The sequence below is a fragment of the Pundamilia nyererei genome, unplaced genomic scaffold (genome assembly GCF_000239375.1).
Source record: "Pundamilia nyererei isolate P.nyererei 1_Seehausen unplaced genomic scaffold, PunNye1.0 scaffold00384, whole genome shotgun sequence".
In the NCBI taxonomy this organism is placed as follows: domain Eukaryota; kingdom Metazoa; phylum Chordata; class Actinopteri; order Cichliformes; family Cichlidae; genus Pundamilia; species Pundamilia nyererei.
In genome coordinates, this window is record NW_005187785.1 from 247,126 (window position 1) to 260,905 (window position 13,780).

The window sequence follows — 13,780 nt, forward strand, 5'->3', positions numbered from 1 at the left end:
GGGGGTGCATGCTCAAGAGAAAGAGTCAGAAGCTGGTCATGATTTTATCTGCGGTACTCGCTGGTTATGAAAATAAGACGAAGCATTGTTAGTTTCACTCCAACAATCTGACTGGTCAAAGTAAAAGTCCTACTGTGCAAATCTCGATGCATGGCAACCAGTCAGCTAAGCACAGCTGACTGGTTGCCATGTCAACTCGCATGCTAATCACAGAGCCAGGTAGGGATCTTTCTTCTATTGTCTTGTTTGGCTGTGCCGATTGGCTAGTGCAGCATGTGGGACAAAGCGTCCGATTATTGCTGCACGTTAAGGCTCGTACGTTACTGTCAAGTCACGACTGCGACTCCACGTCCAACATCACAGCCAAACAAAGTAATAAGCAGCCTCCCTCAGTAAATGCGATCAAGCCTGCTTTTTCGGAGCAAAACACACAAATTGTGCAATTTATTAGTGAAATGTAATCGTCGGGTGTATGCTGCGGCCCGTCGAAATGATTTTCAGCATGGGTCTGAGACGATGCTGTTATTTTAAGCTGCAGGATGTTGTTCACGTCAACGAAGGGTGCACGAATGATGACACGTTTCTCATCAAACTTACTTCAGTGTGGGATTTTGAGTCAGGCTTTAATTGTGTTTGTGTGCATATGTGAGATGGTCAGAGCCAGAATGAGTGTGTGCTGGGCTGCCCAGAGTGAGCCAAGGGTGGAAGTTGTTTTTCTGCCCCCTGTGGTGAGTGTGTGTGCACGCCTGGGGCAGCCTGGGGCCATCGGAGGGGGCCTAGGGAGCGGATGGAGGCGGGATGAAGAGGGAGAGAGGGATGGAGGGATAAGGTCAGCGGGGGTCTTGTGGGGTGAAGGTGCAGGTCTGGGCTGATGGCCAGCCTCAAAGGTGGAGTGGAGAGTTGGACTGGGAGGAACTGGGCTGTAAGGAAGAGAGGGGGAGAACAAGTCTGTACCTGGGATGCTTGGAATAGCAGCCCTGTCCGACTTTCTCTCATCCACTCATGCAAAATTAGAATTAAAGAGAATATTCGACCATACCAGCTCACTGGTGTCCTTCACTCCAATTTATGCTTTTTTATTTGAATAATATTTTATTCTGACAGCTAATTGGGAGGTTAACCTAACAGATGACTTTTTTATTCATTGATACTATCACTTCAGTATCTTAGGCAGTTTCAGCTTTCGTAGCAGCCTTGGGACCTGAAAGCCTTTTGCTGCTACCAGCTGAGCGTCTTTGATTCAAACATCAAAGACGTATAAAAGAGCGAAAGCGTGACGTACATGGATTGTATTTCCATTTCAGGCATTTAGCCGACATCGTTATCCGGGGCTAGCTAAATGAACCCGAGTTGTTCTTGGCTGTCAGCTCATTGACTCATTTCATCAGTCGCTGCACCGCAGCCACACATGCGATATTTCAGATGTACCTGCTGGTTTTTATTTTTAGGGTTTCCAGTAATTATCGGCAGCTCTAATCGTTGCATACGAAGACCTCGACGTCTCCAAAGTTTCTTTTAAATTTAGATTTTGCGGCTTTGATCAGATTTCTCTGTGTGTGTGACAGTTATGACAAACTTGCTGAATTTGGATGGGGGAGGCAGGAACATAAAGTCGATCAGCGTGTGTGTCTCTTCATTACAGCGTTTCACCGAGGCTGCGTCCTCCACACGTTGCCGCGCTGTCTAGCCTATTAGAGAGACACGCGGGGAGTGTGGGTGTGTTGTTTGCATGTGTCTGTTTGTGCGCTCGTCTGTCATTTCAGGTAGACTCGGGCGGTCCGTTAACTTTCTGTCTGCTCTTTTCCGTCTTTTAGTGCACACCCATAGGTCCTCTCCTCGTTTTCGTCTCCTCTTTCATCCCACCATCTTTTCTCTCTCTTTTGGAGTTCAGAGTCCGTCCATCTGGAACATCCTCCCCCGCCTTCTCTCCCTCGGTCCCGTCCAGGCCGAGACACGGGGGTGAAGGCCAACACCAGTAGGGGAGGAACGGTGGGAGAGATGGAGGGACAGAGGGAGAGATGTCAGTGCTATAATGAGTAACAACATGAAAGGTGACGGAGGGAGGGAGTGGAAGAGAGATGAAGACGGAAGAGGAGAGGGACTGCTGAGGACGGAGGGAGGGAGGAAGAATAGAGGGAATGGATGGGAAAGGAGAAGACTGCAGAGTGAGAGATAAAGCGGAGCGGAGCGGTTGGGGCCCCGTGGTCGCTCCGCTCGTTCGTTTTCATTCGCCAGAGAAGAACAGAGAGGAGGAGGAGGAGACGGGGGCAGGAACAGCGTGTGTCGGCGTCCGCCTGTTTCTCTTATTTTTTCTCCTTCAACACTTTCTCTACTCCCCCCACCCCATCCGTCCTCCTCATCTCGCCTCCTCTCGAGGTTTCTTCTCTAATTTAACTTTTCATTGAAATTTTCTTCGCCCCCCCTCCCCGTCCTCCAGTTTCTCCCAGTTTGCCACGCGGCCTTGTCTTGCCAGGTCCCCTCGTGGCCGACTGACAAAGGCGCCGTTAAAAAGCCGTGTGATCCTCCATTTTAGCGCCAGCCACGCTAGTCAGAGGATTAGGGCTCTTTAATGACGCTAATCTCTCCTCCCCTTCTTTCTCGACACCCCCCCTCAAAAAGTGATTTCACCCTCTTGCTCGAACTAAATCTCCGCGGTGCAATCTCCCCTCCTGTCTCTGTTCAGCCACTTTCCCACCTCAGAAGCGTTCCCACTGACTGACTCATACATGCCTTTAATGACCAGCGTGCGTCCACACAGACTTTTCTTTTGAAGGGGTGGCTGGGGGTTATTTACTTCCTTTTTGCCACTTTCTCACACGTCAATAAGGTGGCGAGCACACACTCACTCCTTTTCTTTATCTCCACCCGAGTCGTGTTTGACAGAGAATGAGTGAGACGGCGTGCGGGAGCTGTGTCAGTAAGCGTTCTGAGTCCTGTGTCCTGTGGAGTGACAGCAGAGCCTTAAATACGGTTGTCTGTTGATGTCCGTGGAGGCTGAACTTCAGTGACACATGAAGAACTTTTTTGTCACAGTAGCAGTTATTGGGGGTTTTGCCCCCCATCATGAGACCGTGAGTTCCACTCAGTCCGTTATACTGGTTCTGCTCCATTTGGAGAATCTCCCACTCATGAATCTGTCACACTAAGTAATCCCAGAATCTAAGTCTCACAGAATCCTATTTGCTCATCGCCGTGCCGACATTTACCCCACGGTCGATTCATCACACTGTTTCCACTCCCTCTCAGTGAGACACAATCCACAGCAGAGCCGCCACACACACATTGTAGATGGTTGGTGCGTGTGCACATGTGCGTGCGTGCATGTGCGTGTGTGTGTGTGCACGCATGTGGATGCGTGTGCATGTGTGTGTCCGTGCGTGCACATGTGCGTGCGTGCATGTGTGCGTGCGTGTGTGTGCGGGTGTGCGTGTGCACGTGTGCGCGCGTGTGCACGTGTGCGTGCGTGCATGTGCGTGCGTGCATGTGCGTGCGCTGGGAGAGATTTCTAAAACGATCAAACTTGTGTAACGCACACAGGGCGTCGGGCTGCAGAAATATTGCGCTCGTAGTGAATCTTGGCACAAATGTCTTCTCTGTGATTGGTTGCTGGCCCAGTTGATAAAGCCGTCAGATAAAAGCAAAGACAACAACGTCTCCTTTCCTCTCTGATCTCCTCGCTCCTTTACATTTTTCAGGCAAATGCTAAATAGCCACGCTGTGCTCCGTCGCAGAGCGCACAAAGAGAAACAGAACAATATCAAGCATTATTCAGCCCTCTCTTTTGTCGCCTCAAATCCATTCTGAAGTGTCTATTAAAGGAGTCGTGGCCTTTTTGTCGCCTCTGTGCCAGACTGCACAGGAGGGAGAAAGAAGGAGAGCGAGGGAGGAAAACAGGAAAAGAGCAGTGCATAATCTCCTATGTATGACAGATAAAGGGAGTGAATATCGCCATCTTTCCGCTCTGCTCTCCACATCATCTAATCGCTTTTGCGACGTTTCAATCTGCCAAGGCCCTAATGAAAATATGATGAGGCGGATCTATGGTCCTCGGGGACAGACGGAGGTACGGGGGAGGAGGGAGGCGAGGAGAAGGAGGGAACAAGGGAGAACGAAGGGAGAGAAAATACACTCTGTCCTTATTTCTGGGCTCCTTCGGGGATACGTAGTTCTTGGAGCTTTCTATTTAGATGTTGCTGATGCCCGAGCGGCTCTGGTTCTCTCTCCACCTTCAGTTTCGTTCCATCCTCCTGTTTTCGTCTTTGTATTTGTATGTTTTTACCTTCCGCAGACTCTTTCTCCCCCTTTTGCATTCCAAGAAAGGTGAAAGTGTTGTTTCCCCGCTGTTTCTGACGGGGTTAGTTTTTACTCGCTGATCTGCAGCTGTGATTTTAAAAAAGGGGGGCGCAGTTACTCCTTGTAAACTTTCTGTGTCTCCCTGTCTCAGACGGTGATGATGACCCAGCAGGTTTATCCTGGGTGCCTTCCTCGCCCTCCAGTAAGGATGTGGCATCGCCTTCGCAGATACCCGATGGCTGCTGTGACCTTGGCATGGCCACTGGCGGCGAGGAGGAGGGAGGAGCGGGCCTGCCGTACCCGTGCCAGTTCTGTGACAAGTCCTTCAGGTACCACGTTCAGATGTTTGGCTTCGGAAACGTCTGCAGGTAGTAGAAGGAAACAGTAACACGTTCAGATGCATCTCCATGCTTATGAAAATCAGCGTGCATTCTCAGTATCGCCATGGTAACACACGGACCACTAAGGCAAACAGTAAAGGGAGTGAGGTGAATACGTTTCTCACTCACCTCTCGGGGGACTGAGTCAAGAACCATTTTAAGAACAGCTGTCACGCACACACCGTCATCATCATCATCATCCTCTGTATTACCCACTCTGTCCTCGCTAGCGTCCTTTTCCAACCAACGCTTTGTAAAGACGGTTCGTAGATGTCTGATACATCCAGTTACTTTGACACAGTGCTTTTGTTAAATCACTGTAAGTGTTGCTGCAATAACACAATAAACGTTGTCGCTGGTCTCTCTCAGCCGCCTGAGCTACTTGAAGCGACACGAGCAGATCCACAGCGACAAGCTGCCTTTCAAGTGCACCTTCTGCAGCCGTCTGTTTAAACACAAGCGGAGCCGAGACCGCCACGTCAAGCTCCACACAGGTACGTCCGGACATCTCGCCTGAGACGAGCTGCTGGCCAGCGTTTCAGTTCTCCGGCACGTCTTCTATCCCTGTTTTTAATCCTACATGTCAGGATTGTCTGAGAACTACAAACTATGATGTTTGTGAAGTTGTTATTCGATGAAGCAGAGAGGAAGGAAAACTGTAGGTCTAGTTTCTGCTTTAACATCATCAGTGAAGCTTTTGCCTTTCAATGATTCAGGAGATAAGAAGTACAGCTGTCAGGAGTGTGAGGCTGCTTTCTCTCGCTCTGATCACCTAAAGATCCACCTGAAGACGCACAGGTAACTGCTTCTGAACCTGTCAGCACAATAAAGCGCTCAGAATCGGTGCTGATTCTTGTTTCAATGCCCCGCCCAGCTCCAGCAAACCGTTTAAGTGCAGTGTGTGCAAGCGTGGCTTTTCCTCCACCTCGTCGCTGCAGAGCCACATGCAGGTAAGTGTTACCTGTGGCACTGACCATGAGGTGCACTGCACGACTGCATGCGAGTATTGTTCCTGCACGTGCGTCCTCGCGTCTGAATGTCTGTGACTCCGCAGGCTCACCGTAAGAACAGAGAGCATCTCGCTCTGAGGAGCGAGAGAGATGGAGGAAAGAAGGGAGCGGGAGGAGACGGCGACCTGGAGCAGGACCTGTACATGTGCGATTACTGCGAGGAGACGTTCAGTCAGACTGACGAGCTGGAAAAACACGTCCTGACCAGACACCCCCAGCTGTCGGACCGGGCCGACCTGCAGTGCATCCACTGTCCTGAGATCTTCCTTGACGAGGCTTCGCTCCTCACGCATATTGAAACGCAGCACGCTAACCGCAAACACAAGTACTGCAGAGCTTTACCTCTCAAACTTCTCCGCTCACCACTTTGATAACCATACTCACCTCTGGCCTTTTCTGTGTCCACAGATGCCCGGTCTGCTCGGAGCAGTTCCCCTCCGTCGAGGACGTGTACTGCCACCTAGACAGCCATCGCCAGCCCGATTCGTCTAATCACAGCGCTGCCAGTCCCGACCCAGCGCTGGGCAGCGTCGCCTCAATGAGCTCAGCCACTCCAGACTCCAGCGCCAGCCTGGAGAGAGGCTCCACCCCCGACTCCACACTAAAGCACAGCCAGGGCAGCGAACGCAGCCGCAGGAGAGGCGGCGATACCGGCGAGGACGTGGGGATAAACCTGGGCCATCAAGGCGGAGGTGCGTTAGCCACTTATCTGCAAAGTAACTGCACAGTTACCAGTTAGTCTCACTAAAGTACCTTTTGTGTCTGTGCAGGCGGGGGAGGATCCTGGGGTAAAGTGACGTACTCTTGCCCTTACTGCTCAAAGAGAGACTTCCACAGTCTGGCAGTGCTGGAGATCCACTTGAAGACCATCCATGCAGATAAGCCGCAACAGAGCCACACGTGTCAGCTCTGCTTGGAAACTCTGCCGACGCTCTACAACCTCAACGAGCACGTGCGCAAAGCTCACCGTGCGAGCGGAGGAACGGTGGGTGCGGCGGCGGCGGCTTTTCCTCTGCTGCAGTTCACCAACGTCACGGCGTTCCACTGCAACTACTGTCCCGACATGTTCGGGGACATCAACTCTCTGCAAGAGCACATCAGGGTTTCCCACTGCCTGCCCGGTGGCATCATGGCAGGATCCACCACACTAGGTGTGTTTAAAGCCGGTCGGAGCGGACACGCTCTGTTTTGCGTAACTATTTTTAAATCTCGGTAGCACTGCAACCGCGTAAGCTAGTGCAATAAATTTTTTTGCATATGAAACCGGAGGAGTTGTACTTACATCTTATGCCATCAGCTTGTCCTCGGTCACGATTTCCTTCCACATAAAGCTTTGCAAAACTGCATAAAAAGCACTTGCAGCAACAAAAACATAATATTCAGAAACAGGCTTTGCTGATCCGATCAGCTGTTCGTAACACTTCCTACGTTGGAATAGACGTCAGTGCGAACGATCGCATGTCCGCCATTACCTGCCCGAAACCAGAAGTGACGTCATTTTTACGGAAATGTAGTTTTTTACCATCAGGGCCTCATGAGCCTATACTGGTGTTTTTAAAAGTTATGTTTGACTTTATGACTTTCTGTGTCGTTTCTGGGATGCTGAGGACTCATATTGCACTGCTGGAAATAGTTTATTTTGATGCATATGCTGCTTTTTTATAATATTTATTTTCGTTTTTCCTGCAGTGTATAAAAATTGGTGTATTTCAAAAATAAAACTATGAAGACACTCAAAATAAATTTCCTGTGGTGGGAAACTATCTTGTGCAACTTTTTTTAAATTTCTCTAACTAGAAATATATGTTAAAAAAACAAAAACGATTTTCAATTTTTTTGTAGTTTTTTGCAATTTATGTAATTACTATGCACTTAATGCAGACATATTATTCAAATCTGGGCTATAATGGTCGCATTGATGTACAGCAACTTGAAATGCTCCCAAAAATGGCTCCACAGCATGTAAACATATAAAATAAGCTCTGGTGGACTTGGTTCTATGGTAGGTCTTAAAGGGTTAAGCATGAGCTGCATCAGGTCAGCTGTGAGCTGCTTGTCGGTTACATGGTGTTAAGTACAGTGTCATCATTTCCTGTGACTGTTGTTGCTGCAACGATTAAAGTGAGCTTCTCCATCCTAGAAGGGAACCATGCCTTCTTCTGCAACCAGTGCTCAATGGGTTTCCTGACAGAGTCCTCGCTGACAGAGCACATTCAGCAGACACACTGCACCTCCGCAACAGGTGGAGGAAGTGCATCAGGTGGAGCGGTGGCCAAACTCGAGTCTCCCATACTTCAGGCTGGATCTCAGTCCTTCATGGAGGTGAGGAAAAACTGTAAAATCTGTTAAGTGTAACCAGTAAGAAGAAGAAACGCAGCTCGCCCTCCTCGTTAGTTATTCAGTTCCCGTATCCTGTCGTTTGTTAGTCGGACTGAGACTTTTTAACCCACAGTTCACAGTGGAAACACTGAAACCTGCTGCTGTTTGACACACTGTTCACACTACAAAGACACTTCGAGTAGCTGTTAGCCAGCGTTCATAACTCATTAACACACTGACGTGATTCTGTCTGTAAGCTCGCAGTGGTTGAAATGACTTTTGTCGGTCGCTGTGTGACGACTCGGCGTATTGCATCATAATCTTTAAAAAAAGTAAAGAGTTATTATCCACGCACAGGTTTACTCCTGCCCTTACTGCACCAACTCTCCTATCTTCGGCTCACTCCTCAAGCTCACCAAGCACATAAAGGAGAACCACAAGAACATCCCGCTGGCCAACAACAAACGGCAAGCCAAAGTCGCAGACCTGAGCCCCGCCTCGTCGGACGTCGAGATCTCCTCCCCGAAACGCCACAGGCTCGGAGGGGACTCCACTCCATCCATGGGGAGCAACGGAGATTATCCCTGCAACCAGTGCGATCTGCGGTTTGCTAGTTTTGAGGGTTTCCAGGCCCACCTCAAGTCGCACCTGGAGATGTTGCTGAGGCGCCAGTCCTGCCCCCAGTGCAACAAGGAGGACTTTGAGTCACAGGAGGCGTTGCTCCAACACCTGACGGTACACTACACCACCACGTCCACCCAGTATGTGTGCGAGAGCTGCGATAAACAGTTCTCGTCGGTGGACGACCTGCAGAAACACCTGCTCGACATGCACACGTTTGTCTTGTACCACTGCACTCTCTGCCAGGAGGTCTTTGACTCCAAGGTGTCTATACAGGTAAACGACACGTGGCTCGTTGTTGAGTGTGACCTTTTGCAGACACGAATCCCGAAAGATGCAAAGTTTATCTGCTCAAGAGTTTGTTTCTCTGGCCTCACATCCAGGTGCATTTGGCAGTGAAGCACAGCAACGAGAAGAAGCTGTTTCGCTGCACAGCTTGTGCCTGGGACTTTAGGAAGGAGACGGATCTTCAGCTGCACGTTAAACATAACCATCTGGGCCAAAGGTCGGGCCTCCCGGGAGGTCTCGGTGCAGGTACTGTCCAGCTGTGCCGCGTTACGTTTAACAAATACACGATTACGATGTGAAAAGAATGTCTGATATTTCCCGTTCCTGTGCCACGGATTCATCTTCACGATAACTTGATCTTTGACTGACAGGACTCAAGCCCCGGAAGTGCATCTTCTGCGGGGAGAGCTTTGGAACAGAAGTGGAGCTCCAGTGTCACATCACCACGCACAGCAAGAAGTTCACGTGCCGCTTCTGCGGCAAAGCTTTCCACGCCATCTCACTGCTGGAGAGACACCTGAGAGAAAAGCACTGCGTCTTCGATGGCAGCAACATCACCGGCAATGGAGGCGGCACCGGGAGCAGCGGGAGCCAGAACGGGACGCCTAACGGTTTGGCGCAGACCTCCAAGCGAGGAGGAGGAGGAAGTGGCAACGGAGGAGCAGGAAGCGTGGAGAGAGCGACGGTTGCAGCTGCCGAGCAAGCCGACTTGCAGAACATGCTGCTGAAGAGCGCAGCGGTGGGAGGAGGGTCGAGCCAGGGGGGAGATGCAGCCAACAGCCACGAGGCGAGCGGAGGAGAGGAGGAGCTGGATAATTCAGAGCCCATGTACGCCTGCGATATCTGCGGCGCTGCCTACACCATGGAGTCCCTGCTGCAGAACCACCGACTGCGTGACCACAACATCCGGCCGGGAGAAGACGACGCCGGTAACGATGCTGTCGTACTCTGTCATCGTCAGGAAGCGAGTCCTCTGTGTTGTTATCGTATTTGTGATTATGCGTCTTAATTTTGTACAACAGGTTCTCGAAAGAAGAAGGCGGACTTCATCAAAGGAAACCACAAGTGCAACGTGTGCTCCCGAACCTTCTTCTCTGAGAACGGGCTTCGTGAGCACGCTCAGACGCACCGCGGCCCCGCCAAACACTACATGTGTCCCATCTGTGGCGAGCGCTTCCCCTCTCTGCTGACCCTCACCGAGCACAAGGTACTTCAGACTTGTGACAAGTACTTTCCACTGAGCAGCAGGTGCAGCGCGGTTGGCCCTGCAGGTGCAGCGGTGCAGACACGTTTCTGCGTGCGCGACGTTTTTGCCGTTTTCTCTTTCTGCGCCTAGATTTGCATCCTGACTCGTCTTTGGCTGCTTTGAATTTAGAGCTCGATACTCCTCAGAGAGGCGGTTTGTTACGCAGCCTTCGTCACTTATCAGTGATGCTGATGTTGAGCTTTTATCAAAGTGACTTCTTCGTCTGAGGTGTTTTGATGTGTCACGGTCAGTGTTGGGCAAGTTACTTTGAAAAAGTAATTAATTACAGTTACTAGTTACTTCTTCAAAAAAGGGTTACTTACAGCTACTTCTTTGCAGCTGATATAAGATAAACTGAACACAGCTTCAGTTTTCTTGTTAGTAAAGGTAACGGCGTTGTAACGATAGGAATAGTGATTAGTTAGGATACTCGTTACTGAAAAAAGCAACGCCGTGTCTTGTAACTGGTCACGGTCGTGTTAATCGTCTGTGCTCCCTCTCTTCAGGTGACCCACAGTAAAAGCTTGGACACGGGAACCTGTCGAATCTGTAAGATGCCCTTGCAGAGCGAAGAGGAGTTCATAGAGCATTGCCAGATGCACCCCGACCTCCGCAACTCCCTCACCGGCTTCCGCTGCGTCGTCTGCATGCAGACGGTCACCTCCACGCTAGAGCTGAAAATCCACGGCACCTTCCACATGCAGAAGATCTCCTCGGGCGCGGCGCTGGGAGGAGCTGCGGTCGGAGGCGGGAATGGAGGACTAGCTGGAGGAAACGGCTCTGCCTCTTCTTCCCCTAATGGGCAGCTGCAGCAGCACAAGCTGTATAAGTGCGCCTTCTGCCTCAAGGAGTTCAAGAACAAAGGCGAGCTGGTGAAGCTGGATGTCAACGGCCTGCCTTACGGCCTCTGTGCTGGGTGCATGAGCAGGTAGGCAGCAATGCTGTGAACAGGGCTGCAGCATGACTCAGCCCTCTGTGGGAAAGAATAATGACTAAAGTCAAGAATGAATGCCTCTCCTGTTTGGAAGCTTTGCCTGGCACAGGGTAACTCGGCACACGTTTATTGGGTGCATTTCTTATGAAAAGTATATGAATATTTGAAATATCTTTCAAAAACCTGCCCAGTTTATTCAGATTTTCTGCTCCAGCTGTCACAAACTGCACAGATACTTCCTAAAACTACCAAAGTTAGTGAAGAAATCCTTTTTGTTTAGCATCAGTTAGAATCACTGAAATCAGCTAAAACAAATCAAATGCTCAAATCACATCAGGGGCACGAACGGCCAGAGTCCCAGCCAGGGAGGAGCCGTCACGCCCGGGGACGCGCAGGCGGAGAAGGCCGCGGCTGGGCTGAGGTGTCCAGAGTGCGGGGTGAAGTTTGAAAGCCTGGAGGACTTGGAGAACCACGTCCAGACGGATCATCCGGAGATCAGTCCTGAAACCAGCGCAGCAGGAAAGAAGGCCGAGGTTTCACCTGCTCCTAAGGTGAGAAACAGTGAGAGGGCACGTTTCCATAGAAATAACGGTGTCTGCAAAAGAGAAGGAGGCAGCTACGCACAGAAAGGTCAAATGTATAAAAGCTCTTGGTGTGATCCAGCAGAGTGATAGAGGCCAGTGTTTCCATTTCCAAGGTTGCAAACGACGCTCCTGAACTCTGTGTGTGCACGAGGTTGTGTATAAGTCTGCAGCTTCCACACGTACGTGGGTGTGTGTCAGCTGAGCCCACTGGGTCCTGCGGCTGGGGCGTGCTGAGGCATTGTGGGAGCTGTTCGCTCTACTTGATATTGACAGTCAGGCTCCCCGGGACCTGCCGCGTGTCTGTGTGTGACTGAGTGTATGAGAGTGTGTGTGACTGAGTGTGTGAGTGTGTGTACTTGCAAGCGAGCACGTGTGTGTTGAGAGACAGTTCCCAGGGACCCTCTGTCTTACCTGCACCTTTGTTTCTGCTTAGTCTAACAGCACAAAGCAGACAAAGTAGGATTTGTGTGTGTGTGTGTGTGTGTGTGTGTGTGTGTGTGTGTGTGTAGTCATCCTAGCAGGCTGAAGCAGCAGAGACACAGTGGAAGTGGGGCCTTTGTGTATCTTGTATGTGTTTGTGCATGAGTGATCACTCTGTGCTATGAATGGATAAGCAGAGCCTCTGGTTCCTCTCTCTGTAGCTCCTTCTCTCTCTCCTTTGTCCTTTTTTCCTTCTCTTTCATCGCTTCTTCCCTTCATCTCGTTCGCGTTCACACCCTCCTTTTTTCATTTCCTTCTCTTGCTTTCGATCCAGCTTTGGTGTTTGTGTAGCTGCATACCTTCTCTTCCTTTCCCAACCCTCCAAAGACTTGGACTTTCAGTGCAAGAATTTGTGAGGTTGAAATGTCTCATATGTGCAGGGATGACTGCAAGTGCGGAAAAGTGCAGTTTTATTTTTAGCCTTTTCCACTTTTCTCTGGTAGCTTTCACTGCACTAATAATTCTTTCATTCCTGTGCAGTCTGTCTGTGTGTGTCTGATGTGCTAACATGTAAGCCTGTTTCTCATTAGCTTTATTGCACTGACCAGTCTCCTGTGTTCCTTCTGTTATAGAAAAAGACCTACCAGTGTATTAAATGCCAAATGACGTTCGAGACAGAAAGAGAGATCCAGATTCACGTTGCCAATCACATGATCGGTGAGTGAGGTGCTTTTCTTTTCCGTGTGCGTGACTTCAGAGTTTGGTGTGAACCCAGCCATTGTGAATGTGTGATGGCACTCTGGAAGCATGAAAGCACAAGCATGCACTCACATGAACACAGAGGTGAGACAGACGGTGAAACAAAGACCTTTTTGTCTGGTGGGCTGTGAGGAGCAGCCACGACTACAGATCAAACGTTGGAGAATCATCGTACTCTTACAGCTGACTCAAACGTAATACGAGTGTCTAAACCTTTATATGATGATGCAGGTCGCAGGTGATGCTTTTAGGTTTGGACAGGATGACACAAACGAACACGCTGCACAGTAAATCCATGTTTGTCTGCACGAGCGCGCCGCTGCAGCGCCGCTGAGTTTCTTCATTTAATTCCATTATCATCACAGGGGAGCAAAGGTCGACGGTGTGTGTGTTTAAGACCTGACTCTTTTGTGAGATTCCCGTTTTCTCCCCTTTCTGCTAATTTGCTGCCTTAGCATCTCTGTCGTCATGGAGATTAACGAGGTGGACCTGTGGGTTGATCTGCAGCCCCTCGCCAGACCTGAGTGTGTGTGTGTGGCGTCTGGAGAAGAGAGGCTCCAAACATCAGCACAGCTGGAATAACTTTTACTTCACTCCCTAGTGTGTGGCCCCGCCCCCACTTGCTATCAAACACCTGCCACAGCTGCAGCGTCCGTGTTTTTTTTTTTTTTTTTTTGGCCTGTCCCGTTTGGCTCTTTTGCATCAGAATTGTTGTCTAAAGGCAAAGAAAGATGCCCAACAGATGGACTTTACCAAACTGACCATCCCAGTCTTGCCGTAATGGTCCATTTGATTCACCTTTTATTGTTTATTTTATTTTCACTTACTGAATATGGGACAGACTTGACTGGGGGAAAGAAAGAGGGAAAGAGAAACAGCTGAGAAGAGGGACGGGGGAGAAGGGCAAAAGACAAAAACCAACAGAA

The 13,780-nt window shown here is 50.0% G+C and overlaps 1 protein-coding gene across 6 annotated transcripts in view; it reads left to right on the forward strand.

Annotated features, from left to right (window-relative positions):
• Positions 1-13,780, forward strand: part of znf423 (zinc finger protein 423) — a 129,272-nt gene that overhangs the window by 58,152 nt on the left and 57,340 nt on the right. For 5 of the 6 annotated variants that reach the window (XM_005752831.1, XM_005752832.1, XM_005752834.2 and 2 more), the window contains 15 exons: positions 4,445-4,622; positions 5,043-5,167; positions 5,390-5,471; positions 5,548-5,623; positions 5,728-6,008; positions 6,092-6,375; positions 6,454-6,834; positions 7,824-8,005; positions 8,360-8,899; positions 9,007-9,157; positions 9,283-9,840; positions 9,934-10,118; positions 10,664-11,085; positions 11,429-11,642; positions 12,728-12,812. In XM_005752831.1, the coding sequence (XP_005752888.1) occupies positions 4,445-4,622; positions 5,043-5,167; positions 5,390-5,471; positions 5,548-5,623; positions 5,728-6,008; positions 6,092-6,375; positions 6,454-6,834; positions 7,824-8,005; positions 8,360-8,899; positions 9,007-9,157; positions 9,283-9,840; positions 9,934-10,118; positions 10,664-11,085; positions 11,429-11,642; positions 12,728-12,812 (3,744 nt within the window). The remainder of the gene's footprint in view (positions 1-4,444; positions 4,623-5,042; positions 5,168-5,389; positions 5,472-5,547; positions 5,624-5,727; positions 6,009-6,091; positions 6,376-6,453; positions 6,835-7,823; positions 8,006-8,359; positions 8,900-9,006; positions 9,158-9,282; positions 9,841-9,933; positions 10,119-10,663; positions 11,086-11,428; positions 11,643-12,727; positions 12,813-13,780) is intronic. The other variant, XM_005752833.1, reaches the window with a different exon arrangement.